General features: G+C 39.1%; 1 protein-coding gene across 28 annotated transcripts in view; it reads right to left on the bottom strand.

The window, feature by feature from the left end:
• FGGY (FGGY carbohydrate kinase domain containing) overlaps window positions 1-18346 on the bottom strand; it is a 327883-nt gene that overhangs the window by 93059 nt on the left and 216478 nt on the right. Inside the window, exon 1 of one of the 28 annotated variants that reach the window (XM_074596639.1) lies at window positions 6499-6643. The exons of the other annotated variants lie outside the window; for them this stretch is intronic. Within the exon in view, the coding sequence (XP_074452740.1) occupies window positions 6499-6533 (35 nt within the window). The 5' untranslated portion in view covers window positions 6534-6643. Of the gene's footprint in view, window positions 1-6498; window positions 6644-18346 lie in introns of those variants that run through there. 28 annotated transcript variants of the gene reach the window in all.

The raw sequence follows: 18346 nt of genomic DNA, 5'->3' as shown, positions 1-18346 counted from the left end.
CACTTTAGGAAAAATTTAGACATAAAGAGTGAAACAATAATGCATCAAGTTTTCCCAAATATGGTAAATACCAAATCATAACAAATTATCATCAGAACTGAACATGTATTTTTTTAATTAGATCTATGCTATGAACTATTGCCACACCCTGAAACATGCTTCAAGGACGAGAGCTCAATGTCATGGCTTCTCACTTTCAAAGATCCCAAAGCAACTCCCTCTGAGTTTCCACGCTTATCCAAAGCGAAAGCGGAGCAGCCTTGGAGGATTCCAAAGAGCGTGTTTTAAACAGCGGCCAACTCTCCATCCAGCTCACCGTGAGCAACACCACATTACGTGTACAGGCCCACTGAAACCGTGTGAACGGGGACAGACTGGCCCTTGCCAATCCACCGAATTCCAGCATATTGGAGCTCTCTTACTCGATATGGCTGGGCTGAACATAGTCTAGTATGAAACGGCAATGGGACTGTGAGCATCTTCATCCTGCTCGTGTAGATTAATAAATGCAAAGTGCTTGCAGAGGAAGCATAAACAGATGATTCTGGGTTGAATTTTTAATACAATGTAGACAACATGAACTGGGAAGGACACCTCTTCCCAAATTAATTAACTGGCAGATCTGTAAGTGTCTCCACCAGTATATGATCACTGCAGCCCAGGCTGCCTCCAGTCTTAACATCACCAATTAACTCACTTGCACTGGTGACCATCAGGTCCTGTATCACATCCCTTCTTGGTGGGGCTGTCTGTTACCTGGCTTAAGGTACTACGTGCATTTCTTTGATGCAGTCCAGGAGTCTGCTGGATTGCCTACAGCTCACTGTGATACTTCTCCAGCAGATACCAGGGTGGTTGAAGGCCCCCAGCAGGACAAGAGCCTGCGAGTGCGATGCCTCCCATAGCTGGAGTAAAAAGGCTTCATCAATAAGCTCCCCTTGATCAGGTGGCCTGTAGTAGACATCAACCACAAGGTTCACTTTGTTGCCTTGCTCTCTTATTCTTACCCGTAGGCTTTCAACCTGCTTGTGGCTATTCTTCAGAGACGTTGGTAGGTTTTTATTTTCATGGCCACAACAACCTCAAAATGCTTGTTGTAAACACAGTCGGAGCATTTAGAGTTCTCTGGGATTTAAGCTCCTTATTCCACCCTTGCCGCTACTCAATTGCCACATAAAAAGTACACATTTAATTGACCAATATAGCTTTATACAAATCCTTAATATCTACGAGAAAGTATTATACTGCAGAAAGGCACTGTGGTCTCTTAGATAATAGTTGAAGAAAAAAGGATTTCTTTGAGATGCCCATAACGACAGATTAACTTCACACATGCTTCAAAAGAACCTGGATGTGTGGAACTCAAATCCCTGCCACTTACCTGATGAGGTGCTCTAATAATTACACACAGCTGCCCAATTTGTATATCCTGGAGCGCTGTAGGCACACGTAGACAGAGCAGTTTGTTCATGGTTTTTCACCTTTGAATACCCATAGCATAGATATTTATTAACTTTATGGGCAATCGCTGAGAAATTCTCCTCCAGAGTATCACCCTGAGAAAGTGAGAGCATGACTTGAAACTTGGAAAAAACATATCCAGAAAGACATTACGGTAAAGAGGGAGCCAAGGAACCAAATCGCTACACCTCAGAGAAAGCCTCAACTATTAGAAAATTGTGTATTATTTCACAGCAGCTCCTAAATTTTATGAGATGAAGGGCAGACAGTAGACAGAAACAGTACTGATATTCACTGTGGTATATTCCTTTTTTCTGAACTATTTGGCAGTATTGCCTCAATAATTTGGCCATAACATCAGACTTGCACTAGCTGAAGCACGATGAACCAGATGGATAGAAGCAAATGTTCCCCTTACTTCACTACCAGGACCAGCTAGGTTCAAAGGTGCTGAGTTAATAGGCAATCATCTAGGCAACAGTCCTTTCCTGACTGCCTAATCTAATGCAGGACTTGAGAAGACATGGTGTGGAAACCCTCAGCAGCACAGACCATATTTAGCTAGGCTGAAATACCATGAATTTGAAGACTGTTTTCCTCAAGCATATTCCCAATACAATGAAATGAAGGATTTCCTTTCCCTGTTCAGAACAAAATGTTTTGCTTAGAATACTCCTACTGAAAAAAACAACCCTTTTGCATGGAAAACTTTTATTTAAACCAGATTTTCAACAAGAAGATGATTATGTTTAGAGTTTCTTACAAATTCTAGTCTACAAAGAACTATAGGATCCTACTTGCATTCAACAGCCTCAAGAAAAAAAAAAAATCCCTGCCACATTCATTACAAAGTTGATTTGGCTGGGCACAGCGTATTGCACAACCCATTCTATTAGTGTCTAGCTCTGAGATTTGCACATCTTTAACTGAGGACCGACTGTGGATGTGCTTAAGTCCTGTATGACCAAAATCTCAGCATTCTGAAAAACCCACCAGCAGAACGTCCTCATAAGAAAACAATGAGGTTCAGGGAGTCTGTGGTGATTGAACACACACTGATAATTCCCAAAATGTTGTCTGGAAGCAACTAATTGCTCCCACTAACCTTCACAAGTTTCTAGGGCAGCTAGACTCATGGCCAAAGCAACTCAGGTGCTCAACGTTAGTTGATACGTGGCTCTTCCCACATTTTCTACCCATTCTGAGTATTATTTCTCACCCTGTTGTACTTTATAGAGAGAAGGAAATCATATACACTCATTAAAAAATGGGAAATACAGTATGGTCTTAGTTATCAGCATAAAAACGTATGTAAAAGATAAACATCCCAAAAAAACTTCTCCACACCTACTTGAGAGTTGCCAGAGCTTTACGCTTTGTCTGTTAGTTGCTGACACCATCTCCCATGCTCCAGAAGGGATAAAACAAGCAAGGACATGACTCTCAACTCTGCAGAGATTCTGCCTTGTCTGGGAGAATACTTGCTATCTCTGACAATGAAACACAGTTTGGGACGTATTCTATAACTGCAGAGTTTGGAAGTCTTCTGCAAGTCATCCTAATTTTGAGTATAGATTAATATAAAAGTCCTAGTAACAAGGATCGTTACTAAAATAAATGTTTTTTCCCTGAAAAGTGACCCCATAAGGTATTTACTCATGACTTTCCATTCAAGAGGGTTAGTACAATACGAGTTAGCCTGAAAAATGAGTCAGCTACCAGCTGGAAAGGCAGTGTACCCTGTATTGACCATCCTGAAGTGAATGGAAGCTTTGCTCTTGATTCCAAAGCAAAAGGATCTGCTTAATTCATCCTAACTGTTCAGAAATTAATTACAACTCATTAACATAATTAATTTTGCAGGCATTATTAACAGTGTAACAGTTTAATCACAAAATACATTCAATGGATCATTTCAATGAAAAATGTCCGTGCAACCTGGTTGTCATACTGAGAGTGACTTGATGGTGACGAACTCAAATCAAGTGCACCTTGGTGAAGACCGTACCAAAACTAAGTCCTACAGAATCTAGGATAGGGAATAGTCAGGTCCCAGTAGAAATAGCGTGTGGTAGGGTAAACTAACTTTCTGTGGTCTGTTGCCCAGATTTATTTAAAGATACAAAGAATCAAAAACTGAGAAAGCTGTATGACGTTCTAACGGCAAGAAGGAGACCTGAAACAATGGAGTGTGACTGTCACAACATCAAACATGTTTTTCCTTTTGTTCTGCAAACTTCAAATTCAAAACAGATTTTTAATTCAAATTGAAAACCAGGGCTTAGGTTCTGTTCAAGTGAACTTCTCCGCATACTGACATCTGCACCAAGCTGTCAATGTCCTCCCAAATTATGCACCCCACAGTCTCGAGGCTTTTTACAAAAACGAGCAATTCACCGCTCTAACACAGTCACAGATCTGACTGTGGTTTTGGCAAAAATGTTCCAGACAAAAAATTAAGACACAGCACACATGCTCCCAGCATCCAAACTTTATATTAAACAGAACTGGGCACTGGTACTGCAAGAGCCTGAAAAACAGCAGAGGTTATCGCAGAGCAATAGGAAACATGTAATTCTTCTCTGTTCCACTATGGCTAATGCCATATACATTAATACACGACCTTTGAAATAGAACCAGATTATTAGATCCACATACACCGCTGTTATTTATACCTGTCACGCCAATGTCTCTGCCTGCCTGGTGTACTGGCTTGCTTTGGGTCAAACAGGAAAAGAAGGGGGCAATTTGTCCTAAGGGAATACTTCTCAGGTAACAGGAGAAAAAAATGTGGCACCTAGTTATTTGGTTTTGAAACGTATAAAATGCTTGAGACGCTGGCCATGTTAAGTGTTTGCTAAAAAGAATCAAAGAGCAGTGGGTTGAGTTCACAGCGGCGTAAGAAGAGCTGCACCTGTTGTCACTCAGTTACTACAGTAGATCTCTCAGGCAGATTAGTTTTAAACCACAGGGCCAAGTAAGTCTGGGTGTGCTCTATTTCACACACGCTGTCTGCATTTTACTCATTTCACCTATTCAACAGCTCTTTAATTGCATGTACACAAACCAAAACATGTCAGGGTCTGTTCCATCCACCCAATCCTGCAAATCCCAAGTTCCTAATATTTACAACACACCACTTTTTATTATTATTGCCTTTGACCCAAAGCCTATGAAATTCCTGCCTGCCTAAACCCACTGTCTTAGTACAGCAGTGCAATACGACTCTTGCCTGAAAAGGGTTTTCTTCTTCTAACAAAACATTAAACATGCCAAACAAAAAAGACAGGTGGGGAAGCCTGTTTGGGACAACTAGCAGACACACACCAGTTGCACTCAGAGGCCTCGACTTTCAGTCTTTGCATGTCTGAGGACTTAAACCCGGCCAATAAAGGTAGCAAGGAAATAACAGTAATCAGCGTTAGCAATTCTGCTAGCTTCATCCTTTCTATGCTCTGCATAACATTTATATTTGTCATAAATAATAAAGAGCAGTCTAACTGCCATTTAGATTTTTTAAAGGAGTTAAATATCACAGCAAAATCAAAGCTTCCTCTCCAATTCAAAACCTTCATTAAAATTGCACAGAAAAAAACCCACTTATAATATATATAATTACGGATCTAAAACTCCAGGCTGAATTTCCTTCCTTCTCCATGATGCAATGAAAAGCCAGTATTTGTTAACATTAAGGTCAATGGCAATTTTGTCAACTTTCACAGGTGAAATAGGATTAAAGTCCAGATCTCAGCCTTCAAGAGTTAATGTTCCAAAAATTATTTGGATCTTCCTTTTTTGTTGTTTTGTTTGGAAGTCTTCATTATCTCTTTTTAAACATCTTCAGTATCGAATTCACCATGAGGAAAAATGAATCTCAGAAAATACCTCTTGAGCTTCAAAATATAAAGTTTTAGTAGAAAAGATTTCTTTTTACTACAAGCGTGGAGGTTTGGTAGAAGATACCAAATCCACAAAGTCACTAACCCAAAGAACAGCGAACAGCTGATGACCTATAAACTGGATACACTGAAGCTAGTGATACTGATATTGACCTTTCCAAACCCTTTCAAGCCAAATTTTTTTTGTTGCAAAAAAAAAAAAAAAAAAAAATTGAAGTAATACATTTGGCCTAAAGATTTCACAGATTTTCTTTAAAATCAGTGTTTAAAGTATTTGTTTGCATTTCAAGATACACCATTCCCTCCATTTTTTTTCTGCACACTGCTGACTCAGTCAACTTGTAGGGTCCTAAAAGACTCCTTCACAGTCAAGACTAAATTTTGGGTTAAAAATCTGTGGGCTTGTATTCAGCAGCTCTGCTGACCTCAAATCTGGAAAGTCAGAAGTCTCACTGGACTGGCGACATGGATTTTTTTTAAAGAAGTAAAACAGTTCTCCCTTGCTCTACCGTAAATCTCCCTGCCAAAGCACAGTCCATGAAAGAGCAATGTACTCCTTTAGGTAAGAGGACGGCTCTTGGGGAACTGGAGCTACATCACAGCCCTTGAGGGACTGGCGTCCATCAAATCTCTGACCAACAGACGTAGCCATTACACCAGTGCTTCAAAACTTATTTGTCAGACAAGGAAACGCAGGGGGCTGTAAGGGGTAATAAGGTGAAATGGAGAGTTTCTCTTTCAAACCTGTGAGGTATGAGATCAGACTTCACCACTGCTCAGGGAAACCCATGCTACAGATCCAAGCACAAAAATGGTCCCTCTGCCTCAAAGGGCAGCTGTCCCGAGGCAGGCCAGACAGCCAGATATGGCCATGACTGGTTTCCACATGCAGTAGGCAGGAGCTCCAACTCTGGCAAAGGCTGCACCATGTGAACAAAAGCACTGGCTAGGCATGTGTCACAGATATTGTCTCCATGCACACTTGCTGGCCAGCACCATTTCAGTATTGTATAAATTCTCAACAATATCTGGGAAGAAAATACAAGTAAACAATTTCTTGTACAACCATAACATGGTTTCCTTGCAGATTATTTCCAGGACCTCACCAAGAGGAGGAATTTCAAGGCAGACATATTACCATGGGCTTTTAGGCCTTTTGTCAGGATACAGCATGTAGAAGCAGGATTCGACTCTTCTGAACACACACCACCACGCGTGACCTCAGCAACAATCAGTGAGCAGGAAAGTCTTTCAATTGGTAAATCAAAAACTTAAAATTATTTCTGTAAAGGGAGAAAAGGAGTAATTAACTCAAACCTCGCTCAAATATTTGGTGTTCATGCTGTAACACTTAGGAGGTTTTTGGCTGGCTTTTTAAATTACAGATTTTTCTAACCAAATATGTTTCTTACTTAAAGGGATAGATTTTATTGTATGAAAAATACAATTCACATTTGCAATTTTCTACACCCACATCTATAATTAATCTCCTCTGATTACAGCCACTCCCTGACAAGATTCCATGTTATATTTAAGCCGTGGGTGCCACTTTGAAAGGAAAAGAAAAGAAAAAAAAAAAAAGAACAATAAGATCATTTTCAAAGACTACATAGCAGCACAAGGTTTCAAAGCAGCAAAGTGCTTTAAACTCTGATATCAACATACTGACCACCCCAACCAGAGTTAAGAATGATCTCCAATTACCACCACAATAAGCACAGAAATCTCTTGAGAAGTGTAAAGTGTAGATGTTTCCTGTACTCCAGAAGAGGTATGAGACTGATGTTGTATTATACGGATATACCTCAAACTTAATGACAGGCTGTTGGGAAAACCACTTCTGTGACACTCAGACTCTAAGGATCAACCCCCATAAATAAAATGCTGTACATTAAGAATGTGACATTTGTACATCTTGACAGAGATGTGAAAGTATGCATTTGACAAATAAATCTTGGAATAAAACTGACATGTTTTACTTTTTCATAAATACACACACACATATTTATATACACGTACGGAAATTCACTTTGGCTTGGGAGAATGTACCTGTCTGTAATTGTTTGCTATAATCTATTTAAACCTGTTTTTTAAAAAACACAAATAAATACATTAAACACTGCAAATGTCAAAAAAGACGTACAAAAAAAAAGGTAAATCACACCAACTAAAATGAGATTATGTTTGCTATTTGTAACAGCGTACAATTTTTTTTTTAAATATGTTTCTCTTTAGGAGCACACCATCAAAAGATTTAAAGACTTAGACTGTTAAATTCAGTATTCCTAGAAGAAGTTATGTCATCAGACCTGAAGGGAAACACCCATCTCAAATGCAACATATCCAGTCAGATTAATCCCCTGTGTACATCCAGTGATTTCAGTGGATTCATACCAGGGATCCATTTAGCTAAACATGTTGAGTTGGACCAGAAAGCACAAAATAAGAATATTTTATCCGCCCACATACGCCTCACCATGTCATGAGGCAAGGGGAAGCAAACAGTCAGCAGACTGTTTGCTTTTTTATTAACTTCATTCGGTATTATATTACAGACACCCAACCAAGATTCAAGCCCATTGTCTTCAGCATTGTTGAAAAACACATAATGAGACACAGTCCTAGACACAAAAATGTATTGTCTAGACAAATCAGACATAGCATGTGGAATTGGAAATATTAATCCATTCCCTTAAAAGATGGCAAACAGAGGCAAAAAAAATTGAGTGACTTGGCCAAGGGTCAAAGAGTAAACCTCATTCAGACCCCTGAATTGAATCTTGAACTCCAGAAACTCAGTTTAGAGACCCACCATTCAGGCACTATGACGCTGAACATACGAAAAATCTTCCTATGCACAGCTACAGTCTAAATCTTTAAATACGAGAGTAACAAGAAGCGTGCACATATATAAAATTGAGCCTCTTTGCCACTGTAAGTTTTAAAAGCTTAAAAAGCAGAGGAGAGGTTATAAAAATCATCAAAAAATGGCAAGGCAAATGAAAAGCAAAACTGGAAATAAAGCCCACGCATCTAGCTGCTCCAGTCCGGCAGCCTGCCCTCTGGACATACCTCCTGCCATTATGCAACATCAGCAGTGTTACAGTTCAATTTATTCAGAAAAATATACCCTTTCAAGCTCAGTATTTCAAGCCAATCACTCTAAAAGAGGAAGTCAAATATCTATTTCAATTAAGAGCTTGTATTTAAAAAAAACCTATCTTCTCCTGTTACCTTCTTCAGGCAGTTAAAACTATTACACAATTAAAACTGGAAGTATCAGTATAGAGAGCCAGTGTACAGCTTTCCCCTGGAAGCCTAACCTTGAGCAAATTTATCATAGTTCAAGGCTACACCAAACACTCAATGAAGTTAGTCAAAAGATTAAGCAAAGACTACAAGTAACTGAGAAAACAGAAATGGAAGTCAGGTTTCAGGCAAGCCCTTTCACCGCCATACGGCTTTTGATAGAGTGAGATTACTCCCTTCAGCAACATAAATTTCTCCCAGTACGATACCAGCAGCACACCACTGCACAAATCCACATGTGCATCACCTAACGCATCTGTCAGTACCAGTCGGTGCTTTAGCCACTGGCCATCACACGGCCACATGTATCCTCGCATCTCTTAGCTATATGATAATAGCCTTTATTATTCCACAGGACTGGCATCAGCAGGCTATCGGAAGACTGCAGTTATTAGCTCCATGACACTTCATCCTTCTACTGTGTGAAAAGTAAACATGGGACATGCAGCACCAACATCCAAGTATAGGGAGCACAAAGACTTAGGAAGTACTGTGGACTTTTCCAGTGGTTTAGAAAGCATGGCATGATGCTGAGGGCAGTGTCTGGCCAGGAGCCATTGGGACACTGACACTGACCAGTACAGCAAAACTCCACACGAGCAATGCCACACTTGATGATGTGGTTTATGCCGTTTTCATATAATTGAGTAGAATTAGATTGGTGAGGAAAAAAAACACCCTTACAACCCTAACATTGGTATTTTGAGAGAGAGAACTATTAGTCCAGAAATCCCTTCGCAAGTTCACTATGAAGACACATTTTACTAATAATGTATCTATTCGTAACGTCACAACTGTTGGGAGGCTAATTTAGCACAGTACTTGAACATATGTGCAAGTATAAAGTCCTGAACAAATGTCAATAGAGTTAACTGGAGTTTTTACCAGCTTAGTCAGACTATGCTGAACTGGCACCTAGGCTGTCGTGCACTTGTGGCCAGACAAAGCCTAAGTGAAACCAGAAGTAGAGAAACTGGCAAGAGTACTGCAATAAAAGAAAGTTTTAATAACTACTTTTTGATGCAGACTGATCCGATTTCACATGATAAACTCCAATATTGAGCCCTCCTTTACTCAGGCAAACCTCCTTCGAGTCTTGCTCAAGGTAGGATGACAGGATTCGGCTACCACCTGCACCTGAATCGAAGATGCACGTTGGAGATTCCTACACGGGCAAGGGAGTGTGTCATTACCTCCCGTCACAAGAATCAGTTCATTCAACGTATACTCTTAAAATCATGAGTCATTCCTAAATACTGGATATATTTGGTCAAAATTTACAGTCATTAGTACCAGCTTTTAAAAACATTTTTGATGGTTAGATTTTAAGGTAAGGCATTTAAATCAAAGGAAAAGCAAGATGGCTCATTCCACATACATCACATGCTGTACTGTATGCTTGTATTGCAATCTTTTAAATGACAGTATCAATGCACCTAATTCTATAGTATATTTAATAATAATAATAATTATTTGAGTGTACAGTCCTTTGCAATTGTATTCATGTAAAAAGGAGGGTAAATTTTTGAGCAAATCTCAAAAAAGCAAGGAGATCAACAGTATTATTTGGATAGCTGTGTGATTTCGCAAACCAAAGAAAACTCCAACAAGCAGAACCACAAGGTGTTCTGAAACGGGTAACAGAAGAGAGTAAAAGTATACATAAATTTCCTTAAAGTAAGAATGAAAAAAACAGCTTATTTACATCAGTAGGGAGAGGAATGGGAGAATATAGAAAATACGGAAGGGTACAGAACAGATAAATCAGGTGTCATTATTCCTCAGAATACAGCAATACATTTACTCAAACAGAACAAGCAATCATTATGCAATTGAAAAAAGGTATAGGTATTGCTAGGACCAAAACCTTAACAGAAAAAAAAAGAAGACTACATTATATGGATATCTAGACTGGCTCCACACATAATAATAGAGAGAAATAATCTAAGAGAACATAAACCCTCATTAACTGAGCATGATTTAAAAGAACTATCCCCAAAAGGAAGTTAACATGTTGTCAATTTTATGATTCCTCTCTCCTTTTTTCCCTCTGAAAGAAATACCGCTGCCACTGTAAAAGAGAAGGGACTGGACAAAATGAACCTCCACTTTGACTTGTTATAACAATTAATCAGATCAACCCATGTGTTCTTGGAAGAGTGGCTAAAAGAAAGACGTTACTCTCCTAATTTCAGTTGCTTTAGCCTGTTACACAAGGAAGGTGGACATCAATGGTTTCTACATTCATTTAAATCTTAAAAACAACTTCATCTGGGAATGAACATCGGCAGCTCTCTCAGAGACAGAGCTAACCCTCCCAGGTAAACTGGGTAATGCCCGAGCTTGCCTTACACTAAACACTGTGAAAGGTGACGGTTGAACCAGAAGGGTGGAGTTTACCACTACTCTAAACTCTAACGAACCCTTTCATGCAGTTCTAACAACACTAAAATATTTCCCTTTCTTGATACTTGAACTATACTGCAATACTTGCAGAAAATACACTTGTAAATGCTGCAAGCACAGAGAAGAACAGACTAAAAGTCCATTTAAAATCCCTATGTTAGCTGCCTGAAAAATAAAGAATGCTTTATTCCCTCTTTAATGCTTTATATTTTTAAACTACAAAAAAAGTGCAAGAATTTCCACATTTGTATGTTTTACCAAATTAAGTGGTGGAATTAAAAAGGTCACTCTTCATGGACACCCTGTACATTTTTATGTAAGAGGAATTAAGAACTTTTTTTTTTTTTAAATGTAATTTTGCAAACTACTATTTATCTATGAGCTTGGTCCTACAAAGAGTTAGGTGTGAGTAACCTGACCTAAACAACTAGTGTCTTTGACGTCAACTCGAGCATTTATGTAAGTCACTTGTTTGCATAAGCAACTGCAGGATTGTGCTTGACTTATTCTATATAGTAGTCCTTACTAACTCCAGCAATTAAGTCAGCAATATCAGGCTGTGCATTCCGCACAATTAAGCCATTTTCCCTAGTGTAAAGTGGTTTGCACCTTGACAAAGAAAAGCACAAAGAAAATTAACTCCCTGATGTTCTAAGATGGTCCTACAGGTGAAAGGCCAACTTTCACTGCTGCAAGATGCAGGAAGAAATCCTAAGGTCTCAATTTAACTGAGTTCTCCTGTCCTGACTTGCCATGGATGGTATGAGAATGAGGAGGAGGGACAGTGCAAGACCTGCTGTCCTGCAGTAATCAGAAATATGCAACTCTGGACTGCAGTAATGAAAAACAGAAACAAACAAACAAACAAACAAATCTACATCCAGATCAAAAAATAACAGCAAGTGCTATCTAAAAGGCAGTAAATAATTAGAGAGAATTTTCTGGAAGAAGGAATAACATGTCATACCATGGACTAAATCCACAGTACCTTAATTGTCTGAAAATCCTGTCATAAGACAAGTGCTGCCAGTCAGGTTACTCGGCTGGAGCAAGACATCAGATGAAAACTTCTCTGCGTGGACTGACCTTGATTTTTCCAAATACACAATTTCTGCACAATCGGTGCCAATTGATCTCAATCACTAACCTACAAACTGTTTATGAATTGTTATCTGTGTTATACTGAAATCACAAAGTATCTTTTCGGGGCCATAAGTGGACAAAAAGTTCAGAGGAGAAAAATGAACAGTGTAAGAAGAAAAGTTCCCCAAACATTCATACAACCAACAGCCTGTTCATACCAACATGCTTGGAGAGCAAATAAAGGACCCAGACCAGCAAAGCACTTAAGCACATGCTTTAACTTTAAGCACGTGCCTAAGTGCTTTGCTGGAAAAAGGCCCAAAGAAAAGAATGAACATGGTTAACTGAAAAGCCCTTCAGAATTGGATTGACTGCTTTGTTTTTCCATTAACTCTAGTTGCTAGTAAACACACGTTTGGTCTCAGCATCCTGCCCAATATATTTAACCCGTATCACAAAAATAGCGATCTGGTACAACCAATCTCTTTCCTCAGGGATGTTCCACATATTGGAAAGCGAGGGAACTGCAAGAAATGCTAGGTATTTAGGCTTCTTATAAGGCGTGAGTAGAAGCAGCACCTTCACGTCTCTCTGACAGTGAAACCCACATGAAGGCCCCAACCACTAAATACTCTTTCAGAAGTTCACCGCACAAGCCTGCATTGTCCTGACTCTTCCACTTCTTACATCAAGCTCCACAGAGAGCTTTTGGAGACCTTATAAAGAGGGCACAGAACACTGCCACAGGACCGATGGCTCTTCTTCCCATCCTCTACTTGTGAAAGAAAGAAACCCAAGCTTGGAGAAGATAATTTCCGATTCTGAGCCTTGGGAATGTGACAGTCTTTTTTATTACCTCCACCTTGGTCCATTAATAACATTTTTATATGCATCAAATTTACCCTAAAACCAAAATGAAAACAAAATTCCCTCGAATATCTTAAGCAAAATGCTGAAGTTAAAAAAAGACTGGAGTCCAAAAATGGAAAGATGATTAGGGAGGTAAGTGAAATTGGAACGAAACAATAATAAAAAGCCCTAAGAACACATCATATATTCATAGTTCTTGAATCATTAAGGCTCTGCATGACAGCTCTCACAAGCACCGGTATGGCAAACTCACTGACTTTTAAGCAGGAGTGAAAGCACTTAAGCCCTAGGACAAATAATTTGAAAATCTCAGCACAAGTCTGATCTCAGAGAGTTTAAAGGAATGCAGACTGCCCAAAAACACAGCAGCTGTTTGTTTTTTCTGCCACCTTTCCAAGGTTCATGTCTGGAGTGAGGATAAACAGTTCTGAAAAAAAGTTATGTGGAGTTCAGACTTTAAGAAAATAAAACATCAGACTAGTATTTCTTGCAGAAAGATTAAAAAACCCCAAACCTTAAATTATTCAGCCCTGGAAGTTTTCAGGTAGAGGTCTCAGGAGCAGAGAGGTAGATGGCTTGAGGCTTCAATATATTAAAATGCTTTCCCTAAACCAGTCTGCCTTTTCAAAAGCTTGGCCTGATGTGGTTTTCTTGAGCAATATTCCTCCAAGCAGAGTTTCAAATTTAATAAGGTAAAACTGTATTCCCTATTTTATGCACACATGTGTGCATACACACACACAAACAGAGGTCCTTTCAGATAAACCAACAAGTAAACGAGATAGCGGATGAAGCCTCAGAATCAGCCTGAAGTGATTTCCATCAGCACAGCAGGTATCACAGTGAGAAGGTTATTTCTGCTATGTCATTTTGGACGACGTTCTTTTTCCTCTCCCTCCTGCTTTCTCTCCCTATTATTCTGTTTGTGCCAAAGCAAATGAGCATCTACTTTAAGTAATTAATTAATATCTCTCTTGATAGGTGAGGCAATTAGTAATCTCTTGACTCTTAACACTTTTAGTAGCTATAACTTTCCGTCGATCCACATTTAAAGAGACATAACCTGAAAAAGAAAGAGTTAACAGGAAATTTAGGTAGATGGATTACCAGTGGAGCTAACCCGTGTAAATAAGGATTGTCTGTGTTGCTACAGGCAGGTCAAAAATAGCAGGAAATTTCAGGCACCATGTTGAGATTCAACATCCGTTTATGAACTGTCCTTATACACAAAATGAAGAGTTGCTCCAGGACAAAGTATACAAAACCAGGAAGTCCAAAATAAACTAGAATCCCTCCAGAGAGCTCTCCTGTTATATTCATACCTGGTGCTACTGGTATGATAGGTACCACAGAATGAGGTATGGTGAACACTAAAGAACTCTGATTTGTCTTTGAGATACACATTCAAATTATATAAATCATGGGCAAGCATTACCCAATGTGACATATGAAAGATACTGTTCAGGAAGGAGACTACATCAACGGCTCTTTCCAAATCCACACTGCATATGTATGCCTGCAGAGCTTGGGGGCTTGGAAGCAGGAAGGGCAAGAACAGCGGGGGACTGCACAAATATGAAGAAGACATGTCAACAGTGTATCATGGTCTCACACATTCCCCGTTTTCCCATCTTTACAGGGAGATGAAAGCACGATGCAGCATTACCCTTGCATACAGATGCTGTGCTCAGGGAACTAAGAACAACATCACACCTACTTTTTCCATTAAGACAGGAAGCACACTCGATTTTTTTCTTGAAAGTAAAATTATATCATAATATTGCTTTTTCTCAAAAAAAGCCTGTATTAGGTATTTTATATACAACAACACACCAGCATGAGAAACTCCCAAGTACAGTTTCATGGAGGGAATCTAAGAAGATGGAAACTACAGGAAAATAGTTTTCTGTGTATTTTGTGGCATGTTCTCCCCCTCTCATCACTTTTAATTAAATATAAAACCACTTTATTGTGCAGAACCAGCCTCATCTCTCAGAAGAAAGAATTCACCTTGGAAAATGAGATTGGAAGGAGAGAAGGGTATTTTTCAAAGTTTTAAGTTTCAAAACTGAAGATTCAAACTGCAGTTAATGAAAGTTGGAGTTATTTCCTTCATGCTAACAACATGTACTACACATGAACAAATGCAAGTGGGTTTTGGGGGTAGGGAGGGTTTTGAATCTAACAGGCATATCGCTCTTTGCACATCCTCAGGTAAGTTTTTCCTGATCAGCTTCTGCATTATGAAGGGCTTTCCTGCTTTCTTTCCCACAAGAAAAATTCCTTGTGTGTGGGTACCAGAGGCAATTGCTTGGCCACCTTCCACAGTCTCCCTTCTATTCTAACAGACACTGGCACGTGGAGCCCGGGCTATGAGCTGCCTGCAGACCATCGGGTAACATGGGGACAGGCTCTCTGAGGAATGCTTACTGTTTCCAGATCCCCACTCAGGAGAGTCCAAGGATACATCTGTACTGCAGAACACCAGCAAGCTTTTAAGTCAGGCAGACAAATCTGAGATAGAGACTTGAACTAAAATAAAGTGGACGAGCACGGGTTTTAACTTAGATTAGCAGCTCCAGGGGCACTTTAAAGCGGAGCGTAAGCACTCTGAACCAAATATATAAAATTCGGATACTATCTGAAGCCAGCTAATAGTAAAATATTAAATATAGAACTTCCCCTTAGCTTTAAAATTAAAGTAACAGCCAGGGTGGAATCTGAAATTTCAACTGTCCTATCCACAAGAGAATTAAGCTTCCTATGCATGTAGGGTCTGACGACCTATAAGCGTAACTTCAGTCATCTTTGCTGTATCACACTGCAATCATTATTGCTTCATCTGTTTCTCTCAAGTCAGGCAGGCAGAATCCTACCATTGATATTTAATTAAAGAAGGTAGTAAGAAAATAAACAACCTTTCTTGGAATGTCTTTGATTCCATAAGTACATATACATTTCATCCACTGAAGACTAAATTACCACCTTTCATCTAATGAGCAACTTAATGGAATGGCACTGGAATAAAGAACAGAGGAAGGAAAAACCAAATCCTTGGTGATTTCATATAACACATTATATATTTATATATCGGGCCCACTATCTGGCAACATCAATTTGCAAGCTACAGTAAAAGTGTTCACTGTCTCAATGTAAGTAGAAGGCATAGCCAGGCACTTACACCAAATCAATAACCAGATCTTAGTTATAGTTGAAGCAGCAGATGGTCTACCACAATGAAGAAATGACAGAACACATATGTAGAAACGTCTGCTTTCTTTAGACACATTCTTGAAAGCACTTTATCGTTGATCTAAGATTATTTTTGTAGACAGATGACAGGTCAAGCATAAAAGTACACTATCTTAAAGGTTACAGTGTTGGCAAAATAGGTATCACTGCCATGGACAAAGAATCATTTTCTTTTGAAGTCTGCGTTGTCAGGGTATTTACATTTCACAGTTAAAAGGCTCCTCTCTGGATAATACAAATGCTAAAACAAATAAGAGAAAAAGTCCTATGTAAGCTAATGCTACTTTAAAGAGATAATGTAAATCAACCCTGACACCATCAGTGTCATCCTAAAGCACGATAAGAATTTCCAGTGAAAGTTACTGACATTAAACAGATTTAGATAGCCAGCCAACAAAAATAAAGCAAACGTGTAAGTAAACTGCCTTCCAGGCCAAGACTGTTGTTATAACCATGTATTACAGTGAAAGGGAGAGGAGGAACATTCTACTGGTGAAAAGCAGTTGTTTGGGAACTCTGGAGGAAGAACTGTCCAGAATAAATAATTTATAGTGTGATCTGTGAAAATGCCTACGGAACAGGACACTTAATTCTCACTGCAAGTTAGACAGAAAGCTGGACACCCAGCTGAACACGTAGAAAAATGTCACCCTTCAAATTATACAGCTATTTTCCCATCTATAAAATAATAATGCCACCTTCTTACTTAAGAGCAGCATTTTAAGGCTGAATTTATTAAGACTCTCTCATATGCAAGATATGACAGAAGCGTAAAGTGTTTTGGTTTTTTTTTTTTTAAAAAAAGAGCCCCTTATGGAATAATAAATTTAAGTGAGTTTTAATATTTTTAAGCACTATCTGTACACATACAATGCACAGACTTCACGCTACATAGCTTTCTTTTCCTTCACTGGATGAGAACACTCCTGGAATGTTATTGTTTTCAGGGGGCGGGTTTTAAGAATTTACTGTGAATACATGCATTATATATGTGCGCACTGAAACACTGCTGGGGCTGTAAATGACCCAGGAGTTCATAAACTTGGCTATTTTCTTATCTGGTTCAAATTTATGCAAGAAAGCAATTGTTACCCAGCTCTTGCTGAACAGAGACCCAATCTCACAAAGGACAAGGGCTTTGCATGGGGCTTTCCCTGGTGTTTCACGTAAGGAAGAGTTCCAAGAAGATGGCAGATTGTTTATAACGTGCCTTGTGCCATGAAGGTCTGATCCCTGACGGTGTTCACCGAAACTAATGCAAAAGAAACATACACATCCTGAGCAGCCAGCCTGTATCTGAAGAGAACTGAGATGATTGGGAAAAAAAATGAGATTACGAGAACTGAAAGACAAGCTCCTCTGTGGTTTCTGCCTTGTCTTTCCTCAGAATTTAAGACCATAACACCGCAACCTCCTTCGATACTCCTCCTCCCCCACTCCAGCTTCAGTTAAGCACAGTTACCCAGTTCCACCATTAGCTAGCACGTCAGCAAGCTGGATCTCAAAGACTCCTAGCCATCTCTTTCCAAACTTTATTAAGGGAGATTATTATCTGACCCTCTGAGAAGCTAATAATTACAGTGTTCATATATATATTGCTTCTGCACAGGATCAACAATGAAAGGGTTGTTTAAACACAGCTCCTTTGCTTCGATGGAAAACGTTGTATGTGTACCACTCATCAGCTCAAGTAAATGTTAATGACTATTATGGAAAAATAAAAGACAGAAACATTTTCTGATGTACATACACATAGTATATTTATTTAAGAGGCTTCTTATGATGTAGGATGTTGCATTTTGAGACTGAAGAAATAAGACATTTAACAGCAATGAATATATGAACCCTGATTATTTTATTTTTTTTTAAAGCACTGGAGAATGTCTTAACCATCACAGAGACACACACACACACTCGCATATACACACACTCTCAAACTACCACACTAGGCAAGATCAGAGCTTAACAGCCAACAAAACACACATTCAATCCCTGAGATCATTTTCCTGAAATAGAAAACTACATATGTTTCTCAAATTTCACATCAAGCCACTGCACAGCCCGAA

The sequence above is a fragment of the Larus michahellis genome, chromosome 8, assembly GCF_964199755.1.
Source record: "Larus michahellis chromosome 8, bLarMic1.1, whole genome shotgun sequence".
NCBI lineage: Eukaryota > Metazoa > Chordata > Aves > Charadriiformes > Laridae > Larus > Larus michahellis.
Note: the sequence above shows the minus strand (reverse complement) of the source record. Positions and strands in the feature narration are given on the sequence as shown.